This window comes from Oenanthe melanoleuca, linkage group LGE22 (genome assembly GCF_029582105.1).
Source record: "Oenanthe melanoleuca isolate GR-GAL-2019-014 linkage group LGE22, OMel1.0, whole genome shotgun sequence".
Lineage (NCBI taxonomy): Eukaryota > Metazoa > Chordata > Aves > Passeriformes > Muscicapidae > Oenanthe > Oenanthe melanoleuca.
In genome coordinates this window covers 1,962,509-1,983,431 of record NC_079363.1, presented here as the reverse complement: position 1 = coordinate 1,983,431, position 20,923 = coordinate 1,962,509, and the positions used below count along the sequence as shown (strand labels likewise).

At 65.9% G+C, this 20,923-nt stretch overlaps 4 protein-coding genes across 10 annotated transcripts in view; 2 read left to right on the top strand and 2 right to left on the bottom strand.

Annotated features, from left to right (window-relative positions):
• The window catches only part of LRP1 (LDL receptor related protein 1), a 90,422-nt gene extending 86,297 nt beyond the window's left edge, over nucleotides 1-4,125 (bottom strand). For all 7 annotated transcript variants that reach the window (XM_056514918.1, XM_056514920.1, XM_056514919.1 and 4 more), the window contains exon 1: nucleotides 3,892-4,125. In XM_056514918.1, the coding sequence (XP_056370893.1) occupies nucleotides 3,892-3,964 (73 nt within the window). In that variant the 5' untranslated portion in view covers nucleotides 3,965-4,125. The remainder of the gene's footprint in view (nucleotides 1-3,891) is intronic.
• PTGES3 (prostaglandin E synthase 3) overlaps nucleotides 1-20,923 on the top strand; it is a 134,735-nt gene that overhangs the window by 44,788 nt on the left and 69,024 nt on the right. The window lies entirely within an intron of this gene.
• On the top strand, nucleotides 7,206-16,967 carry STAT6 (signal transducer and activator of transcription 6). The gene is made up of 21 exons (XM_056514954.1): nucleotides 7,206-7,314; nucleotides 9,374-9,637; nucleotides 10,345-10,474; nucleotides 10,580-10,718; nucleotides 12,241-12,324; nucleotides 12,410-12,714; nucleotides 12,819-12,950; nucleotides 13,041-13,229; nucleotides 13,301-13,388; nucleotides 13,490-13,612; nucleotides 13,728-13,820; nucleotides 13,951-14,157; nucleotides 14,234-14,328; nucleotides 14,423-14,559; nucleotides 14,640-14,786; nucleotides 14,969-15,038; nucleotides 15,311-15,436; nucleotides 15,522-15,623; nucleotides 15,722-15,787; nucleotides 15,981-16,126; nucleotides 16,203-16,967. Exons 3-21 carry the CDS (start codon nucleotides 10,359-10,361, stop codon nucleotides 16,379-16,381), a joined length of 2,544 nt encoding a protein of 847 aa, XP_056370929.1. The 5' UTR covers nucleotides 7,206-7,314; nucleotides 9,374-9,637; nucleotides 10,345-10,358; the 3' UTR covers nucleotides 16,382-16,967.
• Nucleotides 16,965-20,923, bottom strand: part of NAB2 (NGFI-A binding protein 2) — a 4,432-nt gene continuing 473 nt past the window's right edge. Inside the window, 7 exon segments of the mRNA XM_056514981.1 lie at nucleotides 16,965-17,879; nucleotides 17,991-18,188; nucleotides 18,267-18,399; nucleotides 18,547-18,598; nucleotides 19,065-19,198; nucleotides 19,391-19,662; nucleotides 19,665-20,191. Coding sequence (XP_056370956.1) covers nucleotides 17,782-17,879; nucleotides 17,991-18,188; nucleotides 18,267-18,399; nucleotides 18,547-18,598; nucleotides 19,065-19,198; nucleotides 19,391-19,662; nucleotides 19,665-20,184 — 1,407 coding nt within the window. The 5' untranslated portion in view covers nucleotides 20,185-20,191 and the 3' untranslated portion in view covers nucleotides 16,965-17,781.

Below are 20,923 nucleotides of genomic sequence, written 5' to 3'. Positions count from 1 at the left end.
CCAGCCCTGGCTGTGATTTTGGGGAAGCACCTCCTTGCTGGGCAAAGGACACTTGCAGAACCACGTGCTCCCTGCACTGCTCTGGAGAGTTCTGTCCAAAAGGGTTTGGGAAAGCTCCCCGAAGGCACAGCCAAACCCCTGCAGTGCTGTGGGGGTCACAGACATGGACACCATCCCCAGGGGCAGGAAGGGACCCCACGAGCTGTCCCATTCCTTGTGAAGCATCCCAGTGGCAAATCCTGAGCAGCAGGATCCACCTGACAGCCAGAGCAGGAGGCACCAGGCAGCCACGGGGCAGGGGAGTGCTGGCACAGACCCCAGTGCCCAATGTCCTCGCCCTGCCACCACCATCACCTCTAGAGATGCTACCAGTGCTCCCAGTTCCTGCCCAAAGGGCTCCTGGCCCTCACTCTGTCCATTCTCCATCCCCCTCCCCACCTCAGTGACCTGGACATTGTCACAACCCCGGGGGGCAGCCAGGTCCCCCCGTGCCCTCCTGGAGAAGGAAGGAACCCCAATCCTTCCCCAGACACCCTCATTCCAGGCAGTGGGAGGATGGATTTTGGGAGCCAATCCTCCCTCCTCAAAGCTTCTCGTGCCACCACCCCGTCCCCTTGGCTGACTCCAGGGCTGTTTTTGGGACCCCACCCAGCAGCTGGTTTACGCAGCTTTTCCCTTAATTTGTCTCCGATTTTCTGCTCCAATCCTGCTGTTCTTGTGAGGAAATGGGATGCCTGTGCAGCAGAGCAGAGCCTGGACAGCCCCACTGGGCAACCACGGGTCAGGCATGGGCTGGGGGCAAAGGAGAACCACGGAACTCCAGCTGGAGCCAGCTCCTCCAGAGGAGGATGCTCCAGAAACCAGGGCCTTGGAGGCACAGGGAGGAGCTGGCTGGTTTTGCTCCCCATCATCCCAACTTAACACTGGAGGAAAAGCATCACCAGCTGGAGCAGCCCCCGCTCCTTCCTGGTTCACAGGCTCCCCCGGAGCACATGGAACTGGAAGGGAGAGAACACGAGGAGCGAGTGGTGGGGCTGAGACACCGAAGGTGAGGGGGCTGCCACAGCTGCTGCCACCCCCTCACCGCCCACTGTGCCTCAGGAGCTTTGGAAATGGTGAGGGGACAATGCCTGGGCTTCACCCCAAACCTGGAACTGCACCCCATCCTCTGCATATCACAGACAGGGATGGGGGACAGAGCTCAGCCCCCTCACTGGACACCACAGCAGCACCAGCTGTGAGCCCCACGAGGCTGCTGGAAGCCAAGTGTCGTGCTGGGATGCTCCACACAGGAATGCTGGACACCCCTCTGGATGCTGCACATAGCCCAGGCACAGGCAGCCGCTGCCTTCTCCTCCCAGCACCCCAAAGCTCCAGTGCTCACCTCCACTGAACCCAGCGCGGCTCCGGGCGTGCCCGTGCACGCTCAGGGAAGCGGCGTGTGCACACCCACACGTGTGCAACACACGGAAAAACACACGGGAAAACACCTGGGAACACACAGGCACTCGTGGGAACACACATGGGCACACAGCAGGACATGCCAGACCACCAAGAGGGCAAGAGGGAAGTGCTGCACCAAAACACCCCAGCCACCCTTAACCACAGGTATTTCCAAAACAGGAACAGGGTGACCCCTGCCTGCCCTCACTCCATTCCTGGGGCTCTGCCACCACGGGGACCAGGGCTGCCCCACACCACCCCGGGAAGAGGAAGAGGACAGGGCAGACAGGAGCTGTACACCAGTGAGTGCCCTTTGCTCCCCATGCAAGAACTTCCTCCCACCCCATGGCTGGACTTCGTCCTCCTCTTCTCCAGGAACAAGCAAAGAGCTTCCAGAGCTGCAAACAGAGGCAGTGAGTGGGAGGAATCAGCTCTCCTGACAAGGATGGGGACCTGCACCCCACTCCCAGTGACATCCTGGCGTCTCCCAGAGCCCCACTGGGACACTTGCATCAGGGAAAGCAGAGCCCAGCCAGGACCACTGGGCTCCAGCTCAGGTGTCACCTCAGTGGCACATTGTGCCTCCTAACCAGCCCAACCACATGCTTGTGGTGCCCCCACATCCGCCACATGCCTCCACATCCTCCCACCCACAGGCTCACACAGCTCTCAGCACCCCGAGGTGGTGGAACAGCACCATCCCCAAAGGGGAGCCCCTCGGGACGGGGACGTGCACCAGGAGGGAAGGGCTGTCACTGCCCCACTTCAGCTCCTGGGGTGTGGAGAAGAGGATGGAGGAACTTCCCTCCAGCTCATCATCTTTCCGCAGCCTGGTTTCCAAAGGCAACGCAGCTTATGCAATGAGCGATGCCTCCCTCCCGCCCCCACCAACTTCTGGATCCGCCGGCTGCTCCGAGCCTCCTCCGAGCGGGGATGGTGATGCCTCTGAGACCTGGGCTCCTCTGGGGTGACCCCAGAGGCTCAGCTGTTGGCCACCTGCACTGCTGAGCTCATGCCAGCGTCTCCATCAGCCCTGCAGGTGCCACCAAGGGGGGGCTGCAGGGTGCCCTGAGCTGCTCCAGTGCTGTCACCTCCCTCCAAGGGACACAGATCAAGCACCCCCAGTAGGGTGAGGAGGTGCTGGAGGATGGAAACCGCAGGCCTCGGCCTCCTGCAGCCCCAGACATGAATCTGGGGCAGGGATCTGGCGTTTGCCCAAACCTCCTCCTCCTCCATCCCTCCGACCCAGTGACGGGTCAGATGCTGCCACTGCCACGACACCAAATCCCTTCTCCAGCTTTGCTCCAAGGTGGGCAAAGAAATGGGACAGAAAAACCTCCCTCCAAAATAAAAAAAATTAAAAAAAAAACCCAAAAAAACACAACCCTCTCGTTCATCCATCATTCTGGCCTCTCATTTCACCAGGCCATCCCCATGCAGACAGAGGGAAACCCGTCACAGGAAAGCCGAGACCACCCCCCCCAATTTCCCTGCTTTGGAAGGGAAAAACAGCCCTGTGCGTCCAAGCGTTGCGAGAACTTCGCCACGGCCGCCGGCTCCCGGCTGGATCGGCTGCCAGCGCAGAGCACGGGCGCTGCCAAGAGCGGCCCCTCGCACATTCCCAGCCCGGCCATGGAGCTGACGAGCTCAAGTATTTACTGAATAGATCAATAAGGGCCGGGAACGCGACGTGCGCGGCTTGGGAACGAGCGGCTGGCGAGGAGCTGGATGGAGCGATGGGGGGAGGATGGACAAACGGACACACAGACGGGGGGACGGACAGCCCGGTGGCTGGATAAGCACATTCCCAGTGCCACCAGGCCCCGGTCACAGCCAAACTCCGCAGCCGGGCATCGCGGCTTCGGGAGAAGCAGCCCCGGTTATGCAAGAGGGGGGAGGCCGGGCTGTCACGGGCACCCCCGGGACCGCTGGGACCCCGGCACCGGGCACCCCCGGGACACCGGGACCCCCCGAGCCCGGCTCCCGCAGCGGTGCTGAGCTCCAACTTTCCTGCTTGGCTGCGGGGAAAACTTTGGATTCCAGAAGAAAATGGGATGGAGGGCGGGTAGGGAGGCAAGGGAACGGGCAAAGAAGAGAAAACGGGGAGCGGCAGCGAGCGGCCCCCGCGGCTGCGGGGGGACGAGACGGGGCGGGGGGCGCACCGTGCGCTGCGGAGGAGCGCGGGGAGGACGCGCCTCCCCAGCCCGGCCCGCTGCTCCCCGCTTCCCCCCGGTCCCTCCGGTGTCCCCACGGCGCGGCTGCGCCCGCTCTGCTTTGTCACGGCGGCGGGGAGGGGGGGGACGCGCGGAGCCCCCCGCCCCCTCCCCTCCCCGGGCCGGCCGAGCCCCGCGCCCCCGGCAGCGCCTCCCCCTCCCCGCCGGTGTCGCCCCCCCGTTCCCCGCCGGTATCGCCCCGCGGGGGGTCCGGCCCCGCCGCCCCCCGACTCACCTTCGAGGGCGCGGGCGGCGGGCGCGGCCAGCAGGGCCAGGAGGCTCCCGGCGAGGGCCAGCAGCGGCCCCATGCCGGCGGCTCGGCGGCGGCGGCAGCGGCGGCGGCGGCGGCGTCTCCTCACGCCGTGCTGCCCGTGGGGCGGCGCGTCCCGGGCCCGCGCACCGACATCCGCGGGGGGCGGGCGGGGGCGGGCCGGCGGCCGGGCCGGGCCGGGCCGGGGGGCGGGCTGGACCCTCCGGGCTGGGCGGCGGCGGCGGGGCCGGGGGGCGGCGGGGCCGGGGGGGATGAGGGGGGGGGTGTGCGCGCGCCGCCGCCGCGGCGGAGGGAGGGCGGTGATTTGGGGAGGGGGGGGAGATGGAGCGCGCGCCGCCGCCCGCCTGACGTCACCGGGCTCGAGCCGCCGCCGCCGCGGACGGGAACGGGGGGGGGGGGGGGGGGGGGGGGCGGGGGGGACACGCGCGTGGCGTTGGGGGGGGGGGTCCTACGCGCATGCGCGCGCGGTGCCCGGGCTGCGCCCCCCGGTGGGTGTGGGCAGGGACAGGGTCCGGTGTCGGTACCGGTATCGGTACGGGCAGGGGTCCGGTGTCGGTGCCAATAATGTACAGCCAGAGGTGAGGTGCCGGTGCCGGTGTCGATATCGGTGTCTATGGCACGGGCAGGGGACCGGTGCCGGTATCGGTGTCAGTATGGTGCGGGCAGAGATCCGGTGGGAGTGTCGGTATCGGTATCGCCCGGGCAGGGGTCCGGTGCCGGTGTCAGTATGGTCCGGGCAGGGGGCCGGGGCCGGTGTGGTACAGGTACCGCTGCGGCTCCCGGCCCGTCCCTGCTGTGCTGGCCCCCAGGTGCGGGGGAGGCCCAGCTCCCCTCTACCGGCACACGGTACCGGCTGCGGGTCAGAGACGGACGGGGCAGCAGGACCCTCATCATCCCCAGGGCAGCAGGACCCTCATCATCCTCAGGGCAGCGGGATCCTCATCATCCTCAGGGCAGCAGGACCCTCATTATCCCCAGGGCAGCGGGACCCTCATCATCCTCAGGGCAGCGGGACCCTCATTATCCCCAGGGCAGCAGGACCCTCATCATCCTCAGGGCAGCGGGATCCTCATTATCCCCAGGGCAGCGGGACCCTCATTATCCCCAGGGCAGCGGGACCCTCATCATCCCCAGGGCAGCGGGACCCTCATTATCCTCAGGGCAGCGGGATCCTCATCATCCCCAGGGCAGCGGGACCCTCATCATCCTCAGGGCAGCGGGATCCTCATCATCCTCAGGGCAGCAGGACCCTCATTATCCCCAGGGCAGCGGGACCCTCATCATCCCCAGGGCAGCGGGACCCTCATTATCCTCAGGGCAGCGGGATCCTCATTATCCCCAGGGCAGCGGGACCCTCATCATCCTCAGGGCAGCGGGATCCTCATCATCCTCAGGGCAGCGGGACCCTCATCATCCCCAGGGCAGCGGGACCCTCATCATCCCCAGGGCAACAGGAGCCTCGCCATTCTCCCAGGACAGCAAAACCATCATCACCCCGAGGGCGGTGGGACCCTGACCGTTCCCCCAGGGCAGCAGGACCCTCACTGTGTCCGAGGGTAGTGGGACCCTCACTGTCCCCCCAAGACAGGGGGTTCCCTCGTCACCCCCCAGGGCACAGGACCCTCGCCGTGCCCCCAGCCGTCCCCACAGGGGCTGCAGGAGGAGGGCTCAGGGCCGGGGGTCCTGAACAGCGGACCCCCGTCTTGGGGGTCCCGTCAGCCGCAAGGCCAGCCATCACTCACCCAACTCCGGCTTTGACTGAGAACCGTGACGTCAGAGCGAGAGCCGTGACGTCACCCAGTGGCCACTCCGCTGCCTGCGAGGGCCCGGGGCCGAGGAGGGAGATGGGCAGGGGGTGCCGGCACCGTCATCAGGCACCGTGCGATCTCTCCGCGTGATGTCATATGTTTTTTTAATTATGTCACACGGCTGCTCCGCCCTACCCCGGGCAGCTGCCGGGGGGAGAGGGTGATTCAGGCTGCTGCGGCTCCAGATGTTCGGGAGAAGGTCCAGATGTTCCCGGGACACCGCCCCTGTAGAAGCCCGGGGTGGCAAAAAACTCGGAGTAACCGGGTGGGCTGGAGGGGTTCTGGGGGCCGGCTCTGCACCCCGCATTCCCCCAGAGTCCCCAAACGTCGCACACGACCCAAGGAGCGGGTGATTCTGATTCCTCCCACGCGTGGGTCCCGGCCAGCGCTCCACAGCCCCCTCCCCACTGGGTACCATCCTGGACGGGGGCGTGGGGAGGCCGGGAAGCCCCTTCCCAGTCCCGAACAGCCCCGGCCGGTGTCCGCCGTCCCGGGATATCCCGGTGCGCAGTGGGCGAGCCGCGCTCACGGGGTCTCCGGGCGAGTTTGATGCTGGAAATGGCAGCACGGAGAGTTCACCGGCGGGAGGAGTTCACGACAACCCTGCCCCAGCCCCGGTACCGCATCCCCAGCCCTGACAGCCCCGGTACCGCATCCGCAGCCCTGGCAGCGCCGGGCCCGCATCCCCCGGTTCGCCCCGGTGGCACCGGCGGTGCGGCAGCGCCCCCTGGCGGCCCCGAGGTTGCCCTGCCCGGTGCTGCCCCTCCGCTCCGGTGGGCGCGGGGGTCGGAGCCGCGGAAGGAGCGCCCCGGGGTGGGGCGGGTACCCCCCGTGCAGCAGCGAGCCCCTCCAAGCAATGAACACCCTTTTCAGTGCCCCCGCTCCCGGCCGGTTTCGGCTCGGTACCGGAGAGCGCAGGCTGAGGCGGGCACAGCCCGGGACAAGCCACGGACCCCAGGACGTGAACCGGGATTCAAACCGTGCGGTAAAACTGCAGCCCGGGACCAACGGACCGGCCCGGTGCACCCGGGAACGGCGGGGCCACGGAACCGGGGCTGCCCCGGTGCGAGAGCACCCGCGGGAATGGGCGGGGGGCACCCACGGGGATGGGCGGGGGGCTTGGAAGTGCAGCAAGGAGGGACCTGATTAGAGCAGGAGTAGGGAGTGGGTGTCACAGAGAGGACGGGGGGACACGCGTGGGTGCGAGCAGTGGGTGGGTGGAGGCAGAATGGGGAACGTGTGCGGTCGCCAGGGGGATGTGGGGTAAGAGTGCGGTCATGATGGGGGACAGCAATGGGGAGATACGGGGCAAGAATGGGGTCACGAGTGGGTGAGGGCTGATATGTGCCGGACGCGGTGCCGCAGCCCCTCGGTGTGGATGCCCGGGGGTCCCAGGTCCTGTCGAGGCTGCTCCCGGTCCCGGTGCCCTCCCATCCGTGTGCTCGCGCGTCTCCTCCCCCTTCCTGCGCTCGGCGCTTCCCGGCGGAGCGGGGCCGCGCCCGCCGCCGCTATGGAGTGAACGAGGGGCCGCGGGGACCGGCCGGACCGGCCGCCCCCCGCCCGCGGCTGCTCTCTCCAGGTAACGGGAGACAGGACCGGGGGCTCTGCCGCTGCTTGGCACCTCCCGCCCCGGCTCGGAACTTGTGCAGCGGCACCGAGCTGGGAGCCGGGAGGGGACGGGGCTCTGCGGGGTATCCCAGGGGCGGGGGGCTGTCCAGGGGCACCTCCCTGCTCCGGGGGTGGGCAGTGCGACGTATAACAGGCTGAGTGGGGCCTCTGAGGGCGAGCGGAGCGACTGTCAGCCCTTCACTGGGGTGTTTGGGGATGGGATGGGGTGGGGAAGGAGCTCCGGGATCGGTGGCGCCGAGGCTGCATCGGATCGGCCGCCCACATGGAAACGCAGCCAAGTTCGACCCGAAGTCCAGAGCACTCGCTGCTGGGTGGGTGCAGAGGATGGCACCCAGCTTTCCTGGCACCCCGCACTCCTAGTCCGGCGCTGTTTGTGGACGGGGGGTGCGTGGGGCAAAGGAAGACCCCTTCCCCCGATGGAGCCGTACAGCGAGTTCCTGGGACGGGAGCGGCACCGAATCCAGCCCGGGCTCCCCGAGCCGTGAGTCATCCTGGGCTGGGTCTGCTGGGAAGGCCCCGCTCCTTTCCTGCGCACCAGAGGAAATTTCACTCCCCGAGGGGTCAGCACTGGGCAGCCCTCCTGCCCCAACACGTGGGTGTCCTCCCCGTGGCACTGTCACCAATGTCCCACCGTGTCGTGTGTTGTGGCCTCGACTGGAGAACGCTGGCAGCAGTGGCGTCCCCAGCACTCCGGGGAAACTGAGGCACGCCGAGGGGCAGCGATGTCCCTCGGGCTCTTCCCGGCGAGGACAGAGTCAGAGAGAAGTTTGGGTGTCCATAACATTTGGAAAACCTCGGAACATCTGTCCTTGCGGCAGCGCCGGGGAATCTGCCGGCGGGATAAGGGAGCGTGCCCCGCAGGATGAGGACGGTGCAGAAAAACCCAGGCTGGGAGATCGCAGAGGGCAGTGGGGACATGCCCAAGGGTGGGGTCCCCCCGACACAGCCCCCTCCGAGGATGGGGGGCTTCGGTTGGCTGCCAGAAAGGCTTGGTGGTTAATGAGTAACAGCCGTGGGATGTTACGGCACGTCGGGACAGGGAAAAGGACGGGAAATGTAGGGCAGCTGCGGCTTGGGGACAGGGTTTCCTTTTAGTCGGAAAACACAAATCCCGTACTGAGTGTGTGGGGGTCTCTGAGCCCCCTCCCGTGCTTGGGGTCCTCCTGAGCCACCTTCTCACCCTGGAGACCCCCAACCCCACGAGAAGGCGAAGTTTTTGGGTGAAGGAGGAAGAGAAAGTGGCAGGATCGATGGGGTTTGGGGAGGGAGTTGCTCCCCGTCCCCAGGTGCCATATCCTGCCCCGTGTCGAGCCAGTTTCCCCGGTCACAATGTGTCCCTGCCTGGAGAATGGTCCTCCAGGAGAGAGCTGGTAAAAAGCAGAAGGAGAAGAAAAGGAAAACGTGGAAATTAGGATGGGAAGGATTCAGGGCACGACTGGGCTGAAGGAACTGCTGTGACCGATGCCAGGAGGGGACAGGCATGTCCCCTGCCTCGAACTCCTCCTGAGCTGTGGGAGGAGGAGCAGAGCAGCTTCTCCCGCAGGCTCCCAGCAGATCCAGGCACGCCTGGCTTAAGGCTTAAGCTCCAGGTTGGCGCTTCCAGCCAGCAGCTGCCTCCCAGGGCTGAGCAGAAATACAGGTTTAATGGAGCAGGATTGGGATTAACCTCGAGGGTGGCAAAAGGAGAGGCTGTTTTTCCCCTCCTGCCAAGATCCCATTGGGACTGTAAGGAAAAAAAACCCAGCAGCATTCCCAGAATTGCTGCGTGCGTTCCCCACCGGGCATTGACCCCTCGGAGTAACCCCGCGGTTTGCGGGCAGCGTGGACTCGAAAGCAAAAACATTTCTGGAACTCCTCCAGCCACCACGCTTGGTGCCTGGCAGGTGTGGCACACGGGGCTCCGTGAGGGCTCGGGCTGCTCCCGCCGCCGGTGCTCGGGGCAGGCCGCGGGCGTTTGTTTGCTCCGGCTGCGACGTTGCCCAGTGACGCCGGCTTCCTTCCCCTCGCAGGGCTCTCGCCGCCTGTCAGCTCCACCTCCGCCCTGCGCCTTCGGCGGCTCCGCGCGGCCCAGGCCCGTGGCGATCGCGCTGCCCGGGGCGCTCGGGCCGTGAGGCGGCTCCGCCTGAGGGCACGGCGGGGCCAGGCCTTGCGCGCCGACGGGGGGTCCCGCCGGTACCGCGGCCCCGAGGCTGGGCCGGGAGACGCCGGCTCTGCGGGATCCGCCGCGGGATCGGGCCTTGGCCCCGGGCGGGGCCGGCGGAACCGGCAGCGAGGTGTGTTTGTGTTTGTGTGTGGGGACCCCCCTGCCCGGGGTGCGAGCGTGGCGGGAGCTGTGGGCAAGAGGCGAGGGCAACGCTGAGGGGACGGGGTGGGAATGTTGGGGCTCCTGCTGCCACTTTGGGTGCGGTGAGGCCCTGAGCCCTCAGTGCGGGCATTCCAGGTGGAGTTCGCTGTTTAGCGTCCCGTTCCATTCCTGCCGTTGCTTTCCCTCATTTCTGGAGCCCACCGAGCGTGAGGGGCGGCTGTCCTTGCGGGGGACACCTGAGGAAGTTCTGGGGATCGCCCCAGTGGAACGGCCTCACCGAGCTCGGGGGAGTTCACGCTTCTCCCGTTCCCCGGGATTTCCACACTTTTCCGGCTCTCCCACCTCTCCTACGCCAAGTCCAGCAGCACTTGCCTGTCCCTTGGAGGGTCCATGTGGCAGGAGGAGCAGGGATTCCCCGGAGATACGGGGAAACTGAGGCACGAGTGGGCTGCCAGCCCGCCCAGGATTGCCCAAGAGGCTGATCCTGCATCAGGCTTCTCACTCCTCCTTCCCCTCCCCAGCAGCCCCAGCCCGGTGGAGCAGCAGGTTCAGACGTGGAGGGACAAGCAGCAGCTCTCACCTGCTCTCTGAGGGGTTCTCAGCCCTCAATCCCCCCAAGGCTGGGCTGGGGGCTGCTGGAGTTGACCCCCATCTCCTCTCCTATTTATCCCACAGGTGACTGTTGCAAGATGTCCCTGTGGAACCTCGTGTCCCACATGCCACCGGAGGAGCTCAGCAGCCTCCCCGCGGAGTTTCCCCGGAGCCTGCGCTGTCTCCTGGCTGAGTGGCTGGAGAACCAGCCCTGGTGAGTCTCCCTGGACCCTTCCTCCTCCGAGCAGCACGGGGCTGGGGGTCACACAGAGGAGGGTGGAGGATCCATGCCCATTATCCCAACTTTTCCCCTCCCCAGGGAGTTCATCAATGGCTCGGACGCCTTCTGCAGCAGCGTGGCCAGCGGGATGCTCTCGGACATGCTGGAGAAACTCCGCAGCGCTGCCGGCAGCGATGGGCAGCAGTGCCAGATCCTGCAGCAAATCAGCAGCATCGAGGTGTGCAGGGACCCTGGGGCTGGGTCACTCTGGGATTGCAGCCAGCTCCCAGGAAAACGTGATTCTTTTATGCTGGAAGGTCTCAATGCCTTAGCATGGTCCCCCTGTGACCCTTTTCCAGGCTTGTGAGCAATGAGCAGACTCAGCGATTGGGTTTTTGGGGTGTTCCTGAGGACAGAGGGGGTTTGTTTGCATCCCAGCTGTGTTCTGCAGCCCAGTGGCCCACAGGGAGCTGTCACATCTTCCCTGAAATGGTCCTGTGGGGACCCTCCTGAGCCCCTCAGCCCCCACAGCCCCACTCACCGCCAGTTGTTGGTACCTGGGGGCTGTCTGACCAGATGTTCCCCATTTTCTGCTTGGGTGTTTGATTTCTCCTTCCTCCAGGCTGTGTGGGGCTGTGTTTCCTCCTGCTGTGAGCTCTGGGTTTCATTTTTGGAGCTCTTTTCTCTTATCAAGGCTGTTGGAATTGCTCTGTCCCTTTTCCAACCCTCTGATTTATCCCCTCTGGCCAATGGAGCTCAAGAGTACCAGGGCTGAGCAGAGCTCATTCCCAGAGCCCCATTCTGGTTGAAAACTCTGCTTTTTTGGTAACAGACCTTTTTAATATCCAGCATTTGGGAAGGGATCAGCTTTAGTCACAACTTCTGGGGAGCAGGGTGACTTTCCAAAACACGACTCTTGCTTTTTGCTGTAGCAAACAAGCAGATGTTTCAGCTTAGGGATTTTCTATTATTTAAAATGATAAAGCAGATCAGCTCTCCTGTGTTCCCTCCTCCCTCCATCCCTCTTCCCAGAACACCAAATCCTCATTTCTCTGTGTCTGGCCAGGCTGTTCCATCCTCTCAGTGCTGCTGTGGCCCCCAGGATGGGCAACCACAGGGCTGGGGGTGCAGGCAGGAGCCAAACCTGGGTCTCTCATCCCCTGAATCACACATTTTCCCTGGTAGAGCCCACAAGGCTACCAGTACTGCATCCAGACCCCCACACTGGAGCTCCCACCGGCACAGGAACCCACCAAGCACGTCATCAGCCATTCCCCCATCGTGTTTCTGCTGCTGTTTTGGGAAGTAGCTAATTTGGGAAATGCGTGAAGGCCGGAGGAGCTGGCACGGGACGCCAGAGCTGGAGCCAGCAGGGGAATTCCTCTCGCTGTTTTCAGTGGAAAGCATTGATCCACCCAGGGCAGCTGGGAGAGTCTCCCCCAGGTGTCAGGCTGGAGGCTGGAGGAAGTGCTCAAAGGAATGGAGAATTCCTTTCGGATTTTTTTTTTCAATTTGAAGTTGCTTCTTCTACTTTTTATACAAAAAAAAAATGGAGCAAATGATCCTGATGTTCCCTCCAACTCCAGATATTCCATGATTTTGTTTAAAGTAGTTTTAAAGCTGGAAATCAGCTCTGTGGTGGTTTTGGAACCCCTGAATTTCTTTGGCTGGGTGTTGTGTGAAGGAGCTGGGTTGGGAATGGGCCAGGAAGAGGGGGGACATGTCCTGTCCCCCTGACACCCCCCTTTGTGTCCCCCCAGAGCACCTTCCGTCGGGACCCGCTGCGGCTGGTGGCCGTCGTGAGATCTGTCCTGGAGGGCGAGAAAGCGGCCGTGCTCAAACGGGTGGGTGCTCCCTGCCCCGGTCCCGGGCACCCCGAGGTGCAGGACCAGCCTCAGCCCCCACTGACCCCGCTCTGCTCTGCCCCAGGACCACCACCTGCCCCTCAGCTTCCACCGGCGGCAGGAGGAGCTGAAGTTCAGCCTGGGGCTGCGGCGGCTGCAGCACCGAGTCCGGGAGATCCAGGCGCTGCGGGATGAGGGGCCAGGGCGGGATGGGGCCGTGCAGAGCCCCATGGCCCCCAGGGAACTGCCCAGCCTCGTCCTGGAGGCTGTGAAGGAGCTGGAGGCTGCCAAACAGCAGGTCTTGAAGAGGATCCAGATCTGGAAGAGACAACAGCAGCTGGCAGGGAATGGGGCCATCTTTGAGGAGAATCTGGCACCGCTGCAGAAGAGGTGAGGGGGCACAAGGCAGGACTGGGGGACCCCTGAGAAACCTGCTCCCCCCAAGGGGCTCTGGGTGAGTGAGGGTGGTGTGCTGAGTGTCCCCCTTCCCCCAGGTGTGAGAACCTGTTGGAGGTTTACTTCCAGCTGCAGCAGCAGGTGATGGCAGCGAGCACAGAGCTGGGGCCTGAGCTGCTGTCCCGGCTCCTGGAGCGCTTCAGCGAGGTGTTGTCCAGCCTGGTCAAGAGGTAACAGGCTGGGGAGCTGTGGTGGGTCTGCAGGGGCAGGTGGCAGAGCTGGCAGGGCGTTGTGCCAAGTGCCACAATTTTGTCCCTCAGCTCCTTCCTGGTGGAGAAGCAGCCCCCACAGGTGCTGAAGACCCAGACCAAGTTCCAGGCAAGCGTCCGGTTCCTGCTGGGCCCGCGGCTGCTGAAGGCAGCGCCCAAGCCCTATGTGGTGAGGGCTGACATGGTGACAGAGAAGCAGGCACGGGAGCTGGAGCTCAGCAACTACAGCAACACCCTCAGGTGAGCAGTGGGTGTGGGGGAAGGGGGGCTTCCCCACTGCCATTCCCTCACTGACCCCCTCCTCTGCCCAGCGAGAGCACGGGGGAGATCTTGCACAACACGGTGGCCCTGGAGACCAACCCCACCAGTGGGACCTGCTGCGCCAACTTCAAGAACGTGGTGAGTGCCACCAGTGAGGGGCTGGGTTGGGGGCTGTGCTGGGGGCTTTGTTGGGTTTTTGGGGGTCCTGAGGCTGGGGATGCTCAGCTCTCCCTCCTCAGCTGCTGAAGAAGATCAAGCGCTGCGAGAGGAAGGGCTCCGAGTCAGTGACAGAGGAGAAATGCGCCGTCCTGTTCAGCACCAACGTGGCCTTGACCCCCAGCAACATGTCCATCCACCTCCAGGTACCAGCTCCTCTCCAGTGGGATGGGGCTGGATGTGCTGAGCCTTCCCCTGTGGGACACCTGTGCTGCACTGGGACAGTCCCATGCTTGGCTCAGGGCTGCTCTCTGCCCCCAGGTCCTGTCTCTGCCCATCGTGGTCATCGTCCACGGGAACCAGGACAACAACGCCAAAGCCACCGTGCTGTGGGACAACGCCTTCTCTGACATCGTGAGTGCCACCAGCTGGAGGGAAGGAGCTGGAACCTGGGGCTGACTGGGCTCTTGGGAAGGGGGGAGCAGGAGCCCAGGGGTGGGGTGTGGTGGGCGTCCTGTCCTGATGACCCCCTGCCCGGCCACAGGAGCGGGTGCCCTTTGTGGTGGCCGAGCGGGTGCCCTGGGACAAGATGTGTGACACCCTGAACCTGAAGTTCATGGCAGAGGTGCAGACCACCAAGGGGCTCCTCAAGGAGCACTACTTCTTCCTGGCCCAGAAGATCTTCAATGACCACAGTGCCAGCCCCGAGGACTTCCAGAGCCGCCATGTCTCCTGGGCCCAGTTCAACAAGGTGACTGGGAGGGCAGGCCAGGGTGGGGAGGGTCCAGCATGTCCATGGGGAGCTTCATGGCCTCTCTCTGCCTCAGGAGATCCTCCCTGGCCGGGGATTCACCTTCTGGCAGTGGTTTGATGGAGTCCTGGACCTCACCAAGAGATGCCTCAAAAGTTACTGGTCAGACAGGTGGGTGCTCCAGGGCTGGGCTTTGGGGGTCCTGATCCCACCCCACCGCCCTGAGTGGTCCTGATCCCTGTTCCCCACCTGTCCACCCCTCCAGGCTCATCATGGGCTTCATCAGCAAGCAGTATGTGTGCAAACTGCTGAGCATGAAGCCAGACGGGACCTTCCTGCTGCGCTTCAGCGACTCCGAGATCGGGGGCGTCACCATCGCTTACGTCATCCGGGGCAAGGACGGTGAGACGGGGTCAGCTGCTGTGCAGGGGCTGTGACAGGAACCAGCACTGGAATCCAGCTGTGTGTCTCCCCTCGCTCAGGCTCCAGCCAGGTGGAAAACATCCAGCCCTTCTCTGCCAAGGACTTGTCCATTCGCTCCCTGGGTGACCGGATCCGGGACCTGGAGCAGCTCCGTAACCTGTACCCCAACACCCCCAAGGACCAGGCCTTTGGGAGTCACTACAACAGTGAGTGGGGAGGGCCAGTCTGGGCCCTGGGCTGCCCCTCTGCACCCCAGCAATGCTGCAGGGGAGGTCTTGGGTCTCACCCAGGTGGCCCCAGGGCTTGCAGGGTCAACTGAGGTTGGTAAAGGTGGTTGGCAGGGCGTGGTGGGGATGGTGGCTCATGGATGCTTCTCCTCCCTGAGCAGAAGAGCAGACAGGCAAGGATGGCCGGGGCTACGTCTCCACTGCCATCAAGATGACTGTGGAAAGCGAAAGGTGGGTGTGAGGCCATATCTGTGCTGGAGGTAGGTGCACATGGTCAGGGTTTGCACAGACCCCTGGCTGGCCAGAGCATCCCCCTGGGCAGGGAAATCCCTGTCTGGGAAAAACAGAGCAGTGCTGGTGAGCAGACAGCCCCCCATGGGCCCCCAAGCTGTGCTGGGGGCACATCTGTGCACCTCCCATCCTCCCCCCCAGGCACCCACTGGCACATGTCCCCCTTCAGAGCCCGGACCTTGCAGTGCTGATGGGGCCATGTGCTTTTTCAGGGACCAGCAGCCTCCAAACACCATGGGGGGGCCCCTTGAGACCCCCCAGGTGCCAATGTTCAACCTGCCTGTGCTGCAGCATGAGCTGCACCCTGAGAGTCTGCAGCCACTGCTGGCCCCCATGTGGTGAGTGCCCTGCTGTGGGGCATGGGTTGGGGGCTATGGCAGAGACCCCCACCTCAATCTGAACCTCTGTGTGTGTGCACTGCAGCCCCCCCACTCCATTCTGCTCCCAGCCCATCCCCACGGGCTACCCCACGGTTGAGAGCAACATCATGATGGCCCCTGACAGGCTCACCTCCCCCTTCCACAGGTAAGAGCAGGGCAGGGTGGGGTGCAGGGTGGACACTTTCCACCCCCCAGCATGGTCAGGGGTGTTCCTCCCTCTCTGAGTGCTCCTGCTCCCCACAGCCCATCACCGATGCTCTCGTCTCCCTCGCTGTCCCACTGCCAGGACCCTGCCTTCAGGCCCCCCGGGTAAGACCTGGCACACAGCTGGAAGGGGGCACCCTGCCAGGACCCCTTTGCCCTCCCCTCACCTGGAGTGGCCATCCCCAGCTGACCAGTGCTCCCAGGAGGAGACCCCCACACCAGCCCCCCACAAACCAAGCAGTGGGGCTGGTGAGTGCCCTGGTGGGAGCAGGGTCTACACCATTTTTTAACCCCCCAGACCCTTCCTGCCCAACCAGTACATGGCTGGGGACGTCTCCCAGCTGCTGCCCGCGGGTCCCTCTGCGGAGGGCACAGGACGAGGAGATGCCGAGCTGCCCCCGTTCCAGGCCGTGGAGGATGCCTCGCTGCGAGCCCCCCGCGGTGGTAAGCACGGGGAGGGGTCAGCAGGGAGAAGCCCCTCCCAGTCCCCCTCCGGTCACCCTGCTGCTTCTGTCCCCAGGATGTCGCCCAGCATGGAGCAGTCATCAGCCTCGGATTTGGACCAGCTCCTCCTGCAGGACGGGTCTCTGTTGCCCCCCTTCCCGCCCCTCCGCAGCACAGCGGGTACCCCAATTCCAGCCTGTCCTGGGGGCTGGGGAGGCGCGCTGGGATGACAGCATGAGGCCAGGACACGCCTGAGGGGGCTACTGGGGTGGGGGGACATCGGTCTGGGACCCCCTCCCCACTCCCTCCCAGCTTGCCTGGGTTCATGGACTTGATACAAACTCCTGCAGGCGTGGAAACTCCAAGCTGGGAAAGGCGGGGTTGGGGGGATTTGGGGTAACCCCCGTCCTCCTCCCCCCTTTTTCCGTGCATTGCTGCCCGCCCCCGCCGCTGCCGGGGGTCCGCGGGTGAGGGGGTGCAGGCGCAGGGGCCCCGTCCTGCGTGGGGGGCACCGGCAGCCGCACGCGGTGCCCCCAGCCCACGCCGCCGGCATGAGTCACCGCGGGGGCGGCAGGCGGCAGCGCGAACGGCGCCGGGGCGGAGGTGCCAGCCCGGTGCCCGGCGGGGGGGGGGGGACACACCGGGACCCCCATGAAGGGGGACACGACCCCCGCGCACCCCCTCCCTCCCCACAGTCAGCGCTTGCTTTGGGGTTTTGAGCGGTTCCCCAACTCCCCCCCCACCCCACCCGCAGGCTGGAGCAGGGGGCAGGAAGATAAGCCATAAAATAAAGTTTTATTCCAAAATAACAAAATAAATAATCTACTGTACACGGTACAAAGGAAGAGTCGCTAATGCTCTAAAAAGACACCACACAGTCCTAACGGGGGGGGGGGGGGGGGGAACCCCGGGGCTGGGCACGGCTTATAGGGGATGGGGGGAAGGAGGAGGAACCCCAGGGTTTGGGGTGGGGTGGGGGGGACAGCACCTCCCCAGTGCCCGTCAAACGCCGCCTGCATCGTGCTGGGAGGGGGTGACACCCCCGGCACGTGTGACACCCCCCGGCACAGGGACCATGCTGGAAGCACACGCAGGTATCGGGGTGCGGGGGGGGTGGGGGCGTGCGGTGGTTGCGGGGTATTTACAGCCGGGGGGGGGTCGCAGGATGGGAGGGGGGTGCACAGTGAGCTGGCACGTGCTGCGCGGGAGGGGGCTGGCGGCTGGTGCGTGGGCGCTGCGGGTTTGGGGGGGGGGGGGGGGGGGGGGGGTGGGAACCGTGTGCCCGGCGTGGGCGGCAGCGCTGACGTGGGAGCGCACAGTGCGACGCGTCTGTCCCCGCGCGGTGACAAGAACCGGGGATGGGGGGGCACGGTCAGCACGGGGGCTGTACAGGGGCTCCAGTCCATCGAGGACTCCCCAGCCCTGGGGGGCGGCGGGGGCGCGGAGCCGGGCGGGATGGGGGTATTGCTGCTGCGGGGAGTCGCATCCCGCCGCGGCTGAGGTAACCAGAGCGTCGGTGTGGGACGGGAGGGGGCCGGGGGGGCTGTGGCTGAGACCCCCCCCCCCAACCCGAACTCCCCGGCCCGGAGCGCCGCCGCACCCGTCCCCCAGCACGTTATTGCTTCGTTAATGGTGGCGGGGGGGCTACAGGGGCCTCACTGCCTGCTGGTCTCCTGCTCCACCTTGATGGTGCCCCGAGGGGGGTCTGGGGGGGCCGGAGGACCCCGTTCTGCCAGCCCGTCCTCGAATTCTGTAGGGAGAACACGGAGATGGCGTCAGGACACGATTCCATAGGAGAAGGCAGCGGTGCCGCCCTGACCCCCGCCCAGGGCGAAGCCCCCCGGCCCCGCGGGGGCTCACCCTGGTCCCGGGGGCTTCCCCGGCAGGCAGGGGCTGAGCCGCCCCACGCGCTCGTGCGAGACCAGCCGCGCCAGGCGCAGCCCCTCGTCCATCAGCGTCTGCTGGAGGATGTGGCGGCTCCAGAGCCCGTGGGGAGCGAGGCCGAGGGGCACGTCCGGGGCCGCGCCGGGCGGAGGGGTCAGCCGGGGACAGGCCCCCGCCGCTGCCGAGAGAGGGGCGACAGTCAGCGCGAGGGGCCGGGGATCGCCCACCACCGCGATGGAGAGGGACCCCCACTCACCCTGCAAGTGGCCATCGAGGCTCTCCCCGGACAGGCTGCCCGTGTCCTCCTCCAAGCTGGCTCGGTAGCCGGCCCCGGGGGGCTCCAGCCCCACCGGCAGTGCCAGGAGCTCAGGGCGGCTCTGCTCTCCCACCTGCCAGGAGCACACAGGTGAGCAGGTCTCCTGTGCCACCCACCCCGGGACACCCACGGCCATGGGCAGCCCCGGGCACGTTGCACCGTCACACCCACGCTCACAGGTGTGCACATCTGCACACGCTCCCCCTGCACCTGCACCCACCTCCTGCTTGAGCCGCTTGGCCACGACGGCACCGCTGTCCTCGGGATGGGCCCTGGGGTGGAAAGGGGCCGTGTCAGGCACGGGGGGGGCCACAGCAAGGCCCCACGCTGTGAGCAGAGCCACCAGGCAGGGCAGTGCCAGAAGCTGGGGCTCTGGCACGGATGGATTTGGGAGTGGAAAAAGAAGGAAGCAGCTGGAGAGCGAAGGGAAAAAGCAGCCCTGGCACGGTGGGCAGGGGGCTTTGGGGATGGAGGCAAGAGATGGGGCATCCCCAGTGGCATCTCTTTGCTGCCTGGCATCCCCCCCCACGCCTGGCATCCCCGTCATTCCCATTCTCCCCACCTCCCACGCTCTGAGGTCAGGCAGAAACCACCCACGCTGGCAAAGGGGAACCGGGGGCCGCAGGGTCCCGGCCCCATCCAGAAGTGCTGGATCATGGTGCAGCTCCCGCGGTGCAAGGGGCTGACAGCCAGGTCCCCCCCAACCCTACGAGGCGGGTTTTCCAGGTCTGGGCTCACCTGGTGACCTTGAGTGAGGAAAGGTAGGTGCTCTCCCGCGCGACCTGTCGTGACAGCGAGAAGAGCTCGACGCGCCGCAGCAGCAGCGAGTTGTCCCGCAGGCAGAACTGGGCGGCCGCCTCATTGATGATGAGCTGGGGGCAGAGATGATGCGTGAGTGGGGATAGGGATGGCAGCGCCCACGGGACCCTCAGCTAAGGCAGCTCCAGCTCCAGATGCTACCTGAGTGGGAGCAGACCTTGAATCCCACCCACGCACACCCCCAGAGCCGCCCCAGCCCCTATCCCAACCCAGCACATCGCAGGAACTCCAGGCAGGGAGCGCACCTCGTGCAGCGTGAGCTGCTTGCCCTCCCGGCGCCGCGCCTCGCCGCGGCCGTAGATCGCGCTGTGCCGCCGGATCTCCTCCTCCTTCTGCCGGTCGCCATCCTCCAGCTGGAAGATGTGCCCCACAGCCTTGGCCAGCTTCTTGTTGAGCTTCATCAGCGCCCGCAGCTCGGCCTCGCCGCCCCGGGGGCAGCTCTGCAGCAGCCGCTCCACGCTCTCCACCACCGTCCGTGCCAGCTCCGGCTCCAGCTCCGTGCCCCCGCCTGCTCCCCGCTGCTCCCGCCCGGGGAGAAGGGGGGACCCCCCGGCTCCTCATCCCCACCACCCTCCGACTCGGGGGTGCTCCTTCCCGGCCACGGAGGAGCCGCTGACGGTGACAGCTTCTCCCCCGGCTCCGTGGGGCTGCGGGCTGGGGGCGTCCCGGCACTGCCGCCCCCTTTGCCCGCGGCCTCGCCGGGGCTGCTGTGCCCGTTGCTGAGCGCCTTGCGCCCGCCGGCCTCAGAGAGCTTGAAGAGCGGGATGCTGCTGACGGGGACGGCCGAGACGGGCTGGCTGAAGAGCCCCGGGTTGGATGCCCACTCGCGCAGAGCCTTCTGGAGGCGGCGGACGTGGAGGGGCTTGGTGGCCATGCCCACCAGCGCCATGATCTCCAGGAACTCCTCCTCGCCCGCCTCGCAGAGCTGCTGCACGTCGTCCCCCCCTTGCTGGATGAAGGTCTCGTAGTAGCCCAGCAGGTTGGCGCGTTGCAGCACCCGGTACAGCTGCAGCTCCCCCAGCGTGCGGGGCAGGGCCATGGCGAGCCTGTGGTGGACGGACAGACGGACTCACCACGGGGATGGACGGGCATGCAGGAGAAACCCCCTCCCCACCCTTGGGCCTGGGGGTAAGGAGTAGAGGGAGCACTCCCGAGTACGGGTGTTCCAGTGTCCCTAAACCCCACGGGACGCCCAGTCCCACCCATGTGCTCCGGGCTGGGACAGTCCCTGCAGCCACAGCCCCTGGACACGGCACAGACATGAGTGGGGTCGCCCTCATCCCAGCCCCTCCCCCTTTCCCTGGGCTGTGCCCCGCCTCTGCCCCTCCCCCAGCCAGCAGCCCCTCCACGCCAGGTCCTCACTCGGGGCAGGACACACGTGGGGCTTTCCCCAGCCCCCCCCATCCCCGCGGATGGTGACTGGTGCCGATCTCACCACGGCCAACATCCCCCAGGCCCCTGCCCTGCCCTGCCCTGCCCGTGCCCTGTCCCCCTGTGGTCCCCTGGATCCCATCAGGGCCATCCTTCCCTGGTGACCCCGCCCCGCCCGGTGCCCCCATCCCCACCCCGGTCCCACCAGGGCGATCCTCCCCCAGCGTCCCCGCACCTGCTCGGTCCCCTCCAGTGCCCCGAGCCCATCCCGTGCGCCATCCCCCCCATTCCTCCCACACCCACCGGGGTCATCCCTTCCCGGGGCTCCCTGCCCTGCCCGGTGACCCCCGGTGTCCCATCCCCCCGCCGTCGCCACGGTCCCTCTGTGCTCCGGTCCCATCGAGGCC